General features: G+C 32.9%; 1 protein-coding gene across 2 annotated transcripts in view; it reads left to right on the top strand.

The window, feature by feature from the left end:
- Positions 1 to 5931: 5931 nt before the first annotated feature.
- The window catches only part of LOC125030341 (hepatocyte growth factor-regulated tyrosine kinase substrate-like), a 33301-nt gene continuing 26732 nt past the window's right edge, over positions 5932 to 12500 (top strand). For both annotated transcript variants that reach the window (XM_047620327.1, XM_047620326.1), the window contains exons 1-3: positions 5932 to 6088; positions 9513 to 9597; positions 10099 to 10363. In XM_047620327.1, coding sequence (XP_047476283.1) covers positions 6061 to 6088; positions 9513 to 9597; positions 10099 to 10363 — 378 coding nt within the window. In that variant the 5' untranslated portion in view covers positions 5932 to 6060. The remainder of the gene's footprint in view (positions 6089 to 9512; positions 9598 to 10098; positions 10364 to 12500) is intronic.

The raw sequence follows: 12500 nt of genomic DNA, 5'->3' as shown, positions 1-12500 counted from the left end.
GCTGGACAGGGATAAGATTACACTGAATAGGCAAGGGCCGACTAATTTTCTTAGATATGTTGCAGCAGTTTACAACTTTTCACGGCAGTGTTATATATTTTGTAACTTCTAACACTTAACATTAGTACACTTTCAACATAGTTTTACACACACGCGCGCACACACACACACACACATACACACACACACACACACACACACACACACACACACACACACATACATACACACACACACACACACACACACAAACATACATACATACATACATACATTCATACATACATACATACATACATTATATTTATATATATACATGTGTGTGTGTGTGTGTGTGTGTGTGTGTGTATGTGTGAACTTATATCGGGTTGAGAGAAAGGTACAATAGAATGGACATACTGGGTTGTGAAGGTAGTGTACAAAATCAAACTGGATTGTGATGAAAAAGCCTAAAACAGTAGGTAATAAATAAGGTCCTTACTCAATAACACACACACGCGTATAAAGTAATCAATACCAGAATTTGAATCAGTTTCACCATGATCCGAGCAATGAAAGCGGAGAGCGGGAGAACCACAATGCTCTCGTCACCTGAGTCTTTTTGCAGTGGTGGGAGATGGATGGTGATGAGGTGAAGGGAGAAATGGTGGAATCACGAAGAGGAGCAGCTAAGATGATAACGCGGATGATAATAGTAATGATAATATTAATAATAATAACAACAACAACAATGATAATGATAATGATAACATTAGAAACATAATGATGATACTGATAGTAATGATACTAATAACTGATGATAATAATAACAATAATAATAGTAATAACAACATAATCACAGCAACAACAATAACAATGATAATGATGATAATAGCAATGAAAATATTGATGATAATAATAATATTAATAATGATAATGATCATAATAATATTAATAATGATAATAATCATAATGATATTATTAATGATAATGATCATAATAATATTAATAGTGATAATGATCATAATATTAATAATGATAATGATCATAATATTAATAATGATCATGATCATAATAATGTTAATAATGATAATGATCATAATAATATTATTATTGATAATGATCATAATAATAGTAATAGTGATAATGATCATAATATTAATAATGATAATGATCATAATATTAATAATGATCATGATCATAATAATGTTAATAATGATAATGATCATAATAATATTAATAAGGATAATAATCATAATAATGATGAAAATGGCAATAATGATAATGACAACAACAATAATAATAATAGTATTAATGATAACAGTGATAATGATAATAATAATGAGAACAATAACATTGATAATAATTACTATTATCATCACAATGATAATGTTAGCAACAACAACAACAATACTGAGAATAATTCTGAAAATGATTATGATAATATTAATGAGAAGAATAATGATAGTAATACTACTACTAATAATAACAATGGTAATAATTACAACAATAATTATGATATGATAATAATGATATTAATAAAGATAATAATAATTATTATGATAATGAAATAATAATAACAATAATAATAATGATAATAATAGTGATAATAAACAATTATGATGATAATAGTAATAATGATATTAATAATAATAACAATGATATTAATAATAATAACAATGATAATCATAATATTAATGGCAGTTATAATGATGATAATGATTGTACTACTAATAATAATGATAATGATGATAATAACAACAACAACAATAATAATAATAATAAATAATAATAATAATGATAAAAACAATAATATTAATGAAAATAATAATAAGAGTATTAGTAATGATAACAATAATGATAGTAATAGTAATAATAATAGTAATAATAATAGTAATACTAATAATAATAATGATAATAATGCTGATAATGATAATAACAATAATAATAATAACAATGATAATAATAATAACAATAATGATAATAATGATAATGATAATAATAATTATAACAATTATAATAATAATAATTATTATTATTATTGTTTTAATTATTATCATTATTATCATTATTGTTTTTATTATTATGATAATAATATTAATGATGATAATGATAATAATAATAATAATAAGGATAATAATAAGGATAATAATGATGAAATAAAATAAAATAAAAATTATTATGATAATAATAGTAATGATGATAATGATAATAATAGCAATAACAATAATGGTAACAATAATAATGGTAATGATGATGATGATGATGATGATGATGATAATAATAATAATAATAATAATAATAATAATAATAATAATAATAATAATGACAGCAATGACCATAAAACATGAAAATAACAACAAAAACAGCAGCAGCAACATGGTAACGGGATTGGTGACAATGATGATGGTGATTTATTTACAACAACAACAATATCTAACGATAATAACAATGATATTAATAACAACAACTAAAAAAGGTGTAATGATAATAACGATAATGATAATGATAATAATGATGATAATGATAACAACAACCAAAACATTAACAATAACAACAAAACAATAATGATAATATTAGTAATAATAATAATAATAATAATAATAATAATAATGATAATAATAATAATAATGAAAATAATATTAATAATAACAATGGTAATAATATTAACAATATAATAATAATAGAAGTGATAATAAAAATAGTAATAATAATAAAAATAGCAATAGTGATACTAATCATCGTCATCATCATAATAATAAGAATAATAGTGATGAATATGATAATAATAATAACAATATTAGGTTCTTCCCTGTTAATTCAAGAGCGTTCTTGCACCAACACTTTTCAATACTATGCTTTCTGAGTCTCTGGTAGTCCAGAGTAATGAATAACACTATCACGGTATGTACTCTCTGTAACTTCAGTGTACTCATCACAACATTGCACCGACTGAACAGGTCCTCCTGGATCTTGGCCTTTGTTTACGTGATTAGTTCATTGCTAAATGCATTAAGAACCGCCACTAGCGATTCCAGAGACTCAGATAGGATAGAAACATTGTCAGCAAAGTCAAAGTCACGATCTCTGGAGCAATTTGCGATTCACCGAGTCAAAAGCCTTCTTGCGGTTGATGTAGGTCGATGTTGGTCGTGGGCTCGCGACCAAACTCACGACGGCGTTCCGCAATGACTTGAAGTGCTAGGATACTGAGTGCTTTCCAGGAGTGATTTCAGATCACTTCCGTTCTCTAGTGTCTTAGAAAGGTGGACACGGATCCGTCTCAGAAATATGTGAGCGAGAGCCTTGCCTGCTATGTTGAGCAGTCTGGTGCTACGATAGTTGCTGCAGTCTCATCGATCCCCTTTCCCCTTCCAGAAAGGGACGACCACGCCTCTCAGCAAGTCCTGGGGAATGGTACCAGCTTGCCAGCGCCATAGGTTCATCACCAGCCTTTAGTGGTTCAGCAGGGATGCCCTTCAGTTTACTGATCACCTCCCTAATCTCAGTCAGATTTGGAGGTTCCCGCTGATGGATGGGTCTGGCACAGGTATTGTGACACCACTTGCGTCCAGCTAACTGCTGGGTCAGCCTGGCAGAACCGCACAAAATACTCAGCCCAATGTTCACGAGCCCCAAGATGATCTCAGATAATCCGTCCATCCGTTGAGCGGAGTGCAGTCGCCTGTACGACTTTCTTAGGCCTTGGTAGGCAGGACGAAGGTCATTTACTGGAAATGGCCTTCAACCTCCTCAGCAAAGTCGCTGATGTACTGTTCCTTGTCCCTCCTCAGCAGTGTTCGAGTCTTGCACACCAAAAACGTGCAAATGACGATCACTAGTCACTTGAGCCATGCAGCACGAGACACGCACCTGTGGCTTCCAGCACCTCCTACGGGGTCTCACTTCTCTCTCTCTCTCTCTCTCTCTCTCTCTCTCTCTCTCTCTCTCTCTCTCTCTCTCTCTCTCTCTCTCTCACTCACTCACTCACTCACTGTCTGTCATTCTCTCTCTCTCTCTCTCTCTCTCTCTAAATATATATATATACATATATATACATATACATATATATGTGTGTGTGTGTGTGTGTGTACATATGCATATATATATATATATATATATATATATATATATATATATATATATATATACATATATATACATACACACACACACACATATATATGTATATATATATATATATATATATATATATATATATATATATATATATATATATATCACACACACACACACACACACACATACTTTGAAATGGCAAGTTAGACAAGAATAAAGCAGAGGGACCAGATGAGATATCTAACTGGGTTCTGAGGGAGTGTGCTGAAGAATTGTGTACTCCGTTATTGTCAATATTCCAAAATTCAGTGAGACAAGGATAACTACAAAAAGATTGGAAAGTTGCCAATGTTATATCTTTATATAAGAACGGTGACAAACGAAACCCTCTAAATTATAGACCAGTGTAGTAAGCTGTTAGAAGGGATAATTAGGAAACATCGGATTGAAGTACTTGAAAAATACAATATGATATCAAATATATGATTTGGTTTCAGGGAAAGAAGGTCAAGCGTAGCAAATCTCTGTCTCTATGATAGTCTCTAAAATATTACAATGGATGGATTGTATATACTAAGTCTTTAGGAAGGTATTTGATAAGGTGTCTCATAAAAGACTTCTATAGAAATTAGAACACCTAGGCGGAGTGGAAGGCAAACTCTTCGAGTGAATGGAAGACTTTCTTCATGAAAGACAGCCGAGAACCGTAATTAGAGGGAAGCATTCTACATGGCAACGAGTAACTAGCGGAGTACCTCAAGGATCGGTCTTGGCGCCGATTATATATACTGTTTACATAAATGATTTAGGGTCAAAGATAAGCCCATATGTTTGCAGACGACGCGAAATTGAAAAAAAAAAAAAAAAAAAAAAGGATAATAGACGATGCCTCATGCCAATGCCTCTAAAATGACATCGATATCTTATTAATTTGGAAAATGGAATATAACACCAATAAATGCCTTGTAGTCATGTTCGGAGATTGTAAAAATCGTCCACTACACTAATACAAGTTAGGAGACGTAGTATTAAACCAAAGAGCAGCCACAAGATGGGCACCTACTCGAAGAGATATAAGCTACAAAGACTAGAGAAAATAGGTCTTACTGCTTTGGAAGAAAGAAGAAAAAGAGGTGACATGGTAATGATGTTCAACTATATTACAGGAAGGGTGAGGTTAGACAAAGTTGAAAGTAAAAAGAGGCGAGAAATATGTCAAGAAGTTTAATTTCCTAAACAGAACTACTGAAACATGGAACAATCTTCCAGATATAGTTATGTGCCAAAAATGTGCATCACTTTAAAAAGTTATATGATAATTCAAATATAGTAAACGGGACCATCTGAGCTTAACTCTTCTCCCGTACTGAAACAACTAGGACAGAACTAGGTAAGAACACACACAGAGGATTGAATTTCCAGATATTGACATGTCATAGTTTCCCCTCCTCCGTGGAAAGTAGAAAACGTTAAAAGCATGCAGTGTTTCTCACATCAATATCATAATAATCGGTTCATATAATATTTTGGGGGTGAATTTATTACTCGTTAATTGATTCCGGCGAATCTTTAATCAAATGGGTAACAAATATCGAAGCAAAGGAGTTAAAAACTAGAAGCGAAGTCTCGTGATCCTTAGTCTCAACCTGGGTTGAGTTTATGACATCATACTCAGACTCACCAGAAGGATATAGTCTCTGAAGTAACTAAATCTAGAATCTTATCCATTATTTGAACTCCTATTTAAAAAAAAGATTATTTCTAGTTACATAATATACGTTTTACATGCAAAATACTGCCAAACTCCGTGAGTGTGACGACACGACTACATCATCGTGACGTCACCCGCCAAGCCCGCTTGCTCGCCCGAATGCGCCGAGAGAAACCCCGCGGCGCGGATCAGCTGCTTGTTGACAAATGGGAGGAGGAAGGCGACTTGCGACTCGGATTCCTGTTGAGCAATTCTACCTTGCCTTTAAACCGATTCCATAGCCGTTCATAATGTCGTCTGAGATTAACTTGCTGCTAGGTGAGTTCTGCGTCACCCCTAAAGTCTTTTCCCCGGGTAATGCGAGGAATGTGTTGGAATTCGCGATTTTCAGATGATCCTGAGTCACGGGCAGGAATAAGTATGTCACAGCAGGAGGGTCACTCGAGGGAAACGCTGGAACTCATTCCAGCGGTGCTCTATGGGGCTGTGCCCTCGACAGGGACTCGATGCTGCAGCTGAATTTGGTCTGCTGTGATGGCAATGCATTCGTATCATTACACTGTTGACATTGCGTTATTGCTGTTATAGAATGTTATAGCAGTGTTATAGTATGCCTTATTATGCCACTGTGTAATGTATTCACAATTTGTCAGCTCAGAGGAGGGTTTAAATGGAATAGCAATAAGAACCTTGGCATCAGGTTGGAGAAAGTCAGTGTGAATGTTTATGTGGAGGAAAAAGGTCAGAGTTCACAAGTTCAATTTCATCATTGTTCAGGATCCCAAGTATTGGAACTGATATAGACGGGCATAAATACTCAGAGCATACAGATGTCATTGGAATCTGTAATACGCCAACAATACTGAAACGCCCATGAACACTGGTTCCTTCAAGCACACAATTAAGGAGGATGCATATATGATTGGAACAGATTAGCCTAAACACATTATAGGAAGCATCACACCAAGATGAACATAAAACAAGCACACACTTCCAGTAGGAAGCACCTGCTGTCCTGCTAGCCACTTTATTCTCCGGAAGCCACTTTATTCCCTGGAAGCCATTTGGTTGAGGGTAGCCGAGCCTATCAGAGCCAGGCACAAATGAGGGATTAGTAGGTTTCTGGCCAGGAACAGGTGCATTGTCTGGGGAACTACTTAGGAAGATGAATCTAGAGACTTAATATTTTGGAGGCAAAGAGAATGTACAGTCTGTGATTGTCTTTGATTAGTATTATATATTGTTATACAGTAACAACATAGTCTGAAGGCAAACTAGCTGTACTAAATCTGAGGAATGAGATTATGACGACCAGAAACCAGAATGAGAAACAGGGCAGATGGAGGGAGCTCAGGGGGGAAGTGTCAGTCTAGATTGTGTGATCTGGGATTTCCATTTCATATTCACAGTAAGCATTCCCTGTAGAATTGAGATTGAAATCAAAATTTTCAGAAAAGCAAAACACAAATACACACTTTTAACTGCCAAATTCAGAGTTAGCCGAAACCACTATTTTAACAATTTTGTTATTTGGAATTACGGGAAATCAGTAAGAAATGGTACTCAGAGGTACTTGAATTAATCTTCAGAAGTCAGGGGTAAATTTTGTGATTAGATATTGATAATTCTATAATCTGTGGCCAAGTCTACATGCCAGGTGGCTGGAGGAACCGGGGCATAGTCTCAGAAGATGTGGTCCCCTTAGTAATATTTACAGATAATCATTGACAGTCTTAACATATAAAGGTTGAACTTGATTTTTGCACACTGAGAAATTCAGTCAAAGCAATAGATTGCATTGGTAGTTTTATTACATCACTTTCAGCATTTTACAGTGTAAAATGCTGAAATCTTTAAGTTTCCTGATTAGCAAAATACTATAAATATGGTTGTGCTGTACGCATAAAAAATAACTGTAATCTGATTTTGTAAGTCTTAAAGCCCATGATTTACTGAAATAGCTTATTCAATTAAGCCATTGATGCCAGAAGGACATACATACATGCCTTGTTCAATTTCAAAAACTCTGCATGGATGCCAGCTCAAGTGCTTAGTCACCAAGGATTCAGTTGCCACACCTGTCTGGTATTACCTGGTAACTGGATTCCTTGAATTTTTGGAAATATTGTTTTTATTACTTGTAGTATTGTTAATAACATGATAATAATGATAATGATATAAATGATGATGATCATAATAATAATAATGATAATGATAATGATATGAATGATGATCATCATAATGATAATAATGATAATGATAATGATGATGATAGTAATAGATAATAGTGATAATGATAATGATAATGATGATTATGTTGACATAGATATATAATATGATAATAATGATAAGCAGATTAATTTTTTTTTTTTTTTTTTTTTTTTTTTTTTTTTTTTTTTTTTTTTTTTTTTTTTTTTTTTTTTTTTTTTTTTTTTTTTTTTAGACTATCTTCCTAAAAATCAAGAAATGAGGTAAATAGGTTAGGTCAGATATAGGCCTAGTAATTGATTCCTCTTGTTAACTAACTTATTAACTAAGTGAAGCCATCTTTTTGTAAACAAAATCAACAAATCTATAATGAAAGTGGACAATCAATGTCTCTGATGCCAATGGGTTAAAGAGTTTGGAAAAGAAAATTGCAAGAGAGTCAAATACACTGGAAACATTTAAAAGGCATTCAGAAAGAACAGTCACTTTATGACAGACTTCTATCTTATGGTTTAACTTCTGTTTTGTATAATATTGCCTAATTTTAAACATGAAAGTAAAAATGAAATACTTTCATTTAAAAGTTCAGTGTATATACTCATATTTTTTTCATTTGTTTTTAATTGCTATTAACATCACATGAAATACATTTATATGGAACAGTTTGGTAGAGTGATTTTATTTTTTTATAGAAATCTTTTGATTTTCATTTTTAACCGGGGAAAATGCTCATGTTTTTTTTTTTTTTTTTTTTTTTTTTTTTTTTTTTAATGTCTTTGCACATAGATGGCTCTGCTAGTGCTTAGCCACAAAGGAGTAAGTCAGTAGACCTTGTGACCGTACCTGATTTCACCTTTCCTTGATTTTTAGGAAAGTAACAGCAATATAAGATAAAGTAAAATATTTTCGTAAATCAAAGAAAAGGGTAAATGGGCAAGACAGGCAGTATGCGTAATTAGCTCATTGGTGACTTAGTACAAGTGTAGCCATCTATGTGTAAAAACAATTAATAAAGTAAACTCACAGTGGGCATGGCATATACGTACAGGCCAATCCTAGCGGGATTGGGTTAATAAATTCAAAATTTTTGTCATTTCTCATTGTGATTAGAAAATATACAAGAATTAGAAGAGGTGCGTTCTGAACTTGTTTTTCATGGTGAATTTATAGAAAGAAAACTAATCTGCCATCTGTGTGTAAGTCCTAATTTTAAGAAAGAGGATGACACACTTCTGTAGAAGGCTGACAACATAGTGTTAACTTTTTATTACATTTCATTTTCCTTTTCTGCAAAAAATTCAAATTCATTATATCTGTTTAAAAAAAACTTTTCCCTTTGATATGATAAGTGAAAGAAGAAAAAGGGAGGGATGGAGCTACTTCTCTTGACTGAATGGAGAACAAATAATGTAAAATAAACTCTAACATTGTGTCTGGAAATGCCTCTCTAAAATTTTATGCTGTTAGATTTATTGCAATGCAATATGTAGATTTAAAATGCAAAGAATTAATGGTTTTGAAACTGGTATTCCAGAGAAGGCAACAAGCCCATTACTTCTAGACATCGACTGGGACTCGACGTTGCATATTGTTGATCTGATACGCCAAGGAGATGTAAAGTAAGTTTGCGAGATCGTTTTCATTTCCGAGTTATCAAAAGAGACTGGCTCTAAAGATATTAGTCCAATTATGATGTATTAATGGTTGGTAGGATAAAGAGGATTATTAGTGAAGGAAACTACTTAAGTTGTTTTACTTTTATATTTCCATTGATTGTTCCCATAAACTTGATATATGTTTCTGCTTGAAACTGCCTATTCTGTGTATTATTGATATCCATATGCTTATGAAAACCAGTATTAATAATGACAAGTTCCAAGTGTAGATCTGTATTGCTACTTTCAGGATAACAGTTCCATATATGCTGATACTTACTTTTGGTGAGCATTAATGAATGTTAATAAGATCCTAACTCTACAAGCAAATTGTACAATTTGAACAGTTAGAATCAGGTAGAAAGTATCTTTGTACTGTCTAAGGTACAAACTATTAAGTATCCTTTTTCCATGACAGATTACTTGTAACATTCAGTAATTGTAGCCTGATGTTTCTCCCTCCAGCCCCAAGGCAGCTGTTCAGTCGTTGCTGAATCGCCTGAAAGATACAAACCCAAATGTTGTCCTGCTGGCACTGCAGGTCTTTGAGTCTGTTGTGAAGAATTGCGGGCAGTCCGTGCATGAGCAGGTGGCATGTCGAGGAGCTATGGAGCAGATTAGTGATATTTTGCGCTCTAATCCAAATGAAGAAGTACGAAAGAAGATCCTTATGATGCTGGCCACTTGGGTTTATGCTTTCCGGAATGAGCCCAAGTATCGTGCTGTCCAGGTAAGGAACAGATGTCTTGCTGTATATATTGGTTAGACAGAGATTATTGTATTTATTTCAGTAAGAATTTTAGTTAATGATAAAATATTTAGAAATATACTGTTTACCTATATATTTATATCTGCAAATACATACATTTATAAATCTATATTTATATATCTATTCCTATCTCTCTATCTATTTAGATATATATCTGTATTGATATCTATCTTTGTATCTTCATATTCTTTGTATCTTTATATGTCAGTACTATTGATATTATTTTAACAGACCAGATGGGGTGAACTTTTGTCCATTATTTTATTCAATTTGTCAGTTAATATGATGATGATGATGATAGTAATAGTGATAATGATAATAATAATAACAATAATAATGATAATAATAATAAAGATAATAATAATAATAATAATAATAATAATAATAATGATAATAATAAAGATTATAATGATAGTGACAATTATGGTGAAGATAATGATAATGATGACATAATAAAAATGATAATGATAACAGTAATAATGATAATAGTAGTGACAATTACGATAATACTAATACTACTAATAATACAAATAATGATGATGATAACTGTTGTGCTTGATTGGCACTTGTAATTCATCAGTATGTCACAATCTTACCAGTAGTATATAATTTCCTAATTTAAGCCATTCACCCTGGATTTATGTTCTGTCCCCTGTAGTTTTTGGTGAATTTTGTTACATACAGATGGCTCCACATGTGCTCAGCCGGCAAGGAGTCTATCAGTAGGCCCTAGTTACATATCCTGAATTTCCCATTCCTTGAATTGGCGGGAAAATGTGTTTTTCTTATTAATACCATTGCTATCAATACTGTTATTAGTGTTATTGATGTAATGATTATTAAATTGTCATTAAAATATTTTAGACAACGAAATGATACAAAAGACCCTTTCTTAAAGTGAAAGAAAAGAGTAAACAGGGGAGATAGGTAGTTCTGATAACTGGCTATTTGGTGATTGAGAACTTGTAGAGCCATCTATGTGTAAATACAATAAATAAACGTGTATTTTAGTGGGCATGGCATGTATTCTTGCCACATGGGGCGAATGGGTTAATGATACCTCTGTGTTTTCACATTGCCAACTTAAGCAACAGTCACCAAAGTGAATATCATTGCATATTGATTGCAGTATTTCAAGAAAGAAAACACTAAACTTAGAAAAGCCAATCCACCCATTTTATTAATTGTCATACCTCATAGAACTGTGCCTGCTACCCTGATACCCCTTATTTCAACAGAAATAAAAAATCTGACAGTATCCTATCCAATAGCATATACTGCTATTAGTGTAATCAGCAATGTATAAAAGAAGTAATTATGGACTGAAAAACTTGAAGTTCAGAAGAAGCAAATTCTATAACTGAAAATGTGTAAAATATTATTCATAGTTAATCATGACATAACCTTGTCAGCCATATGGTTATACCCAATGCAAAGCAAAGTTGATTTCATATGCTATAGTTATTTTTTTTTAACTTTCTACTATCATAATATTTGTGGATGGCATTCTATAGTTGTTCTCTGGCTTTCACTTTGTCCACCTGGCCATAAATAATGTCTTAAATGAGCTTGGGTGTCTTCAGCTTACCAGAGTAGGTGTTTGTTTTTCATTCAGTAATCAAATGAATGTTTGTCTGGATAAACTTGAAAACCTTTGTGAGGCATCATTGCTAGTAGTAGTATATATTATTTATTTCTACACTACAATTAAACCCAACATTATATGATAATCACCATGTAGACAATAAAGTAATAAGCTTCCTAGTAATTATACTAAAGCTGGGGCAAAAGACCAACACAGTGGTTCTCACTTGGTGCTGCTCTGGGGATTTTCATCTCAGGTTCCCTAGACAGATGGGGAAGTATCCTGCTCTGTAAAGGGATCCCTAGATAGAATAATTAGTGTGACTGCCTCATAATGACCTTGAATCTTTGTGTAACCATAAGTATTAAGATGAATTATACAACTTCTTGATTGTTGCTGTTTAATGAATTAGTTTCTTGTATGAGACAGTGTTAGAAGTGTATGTACATGGTGTATATTTTGTATCCTAGGGGGAGCCTACTGGTTCTCCAGTCACAATACCTCATCAACTGT

This window comes from Penaeus chinensis, chromosome 11 (genome assembly GCF_019202785.1).
Source record: "Penaeus chinensis breed Huanghai No. 1 chromosome 11, ASM1920278v2, whole genome shotgun sequence".
Lineage (NCBI taxonomy): Eukaryota > Metazoa > Arthropoda > Malacostraca > Decapoda > Penaeidae > Penaeus > Penaeus chinensis.
Note: the sequence above shows the minus strand (reverse complement) of the source record. Positions and strands in the feature narration are given on the sequence as shown.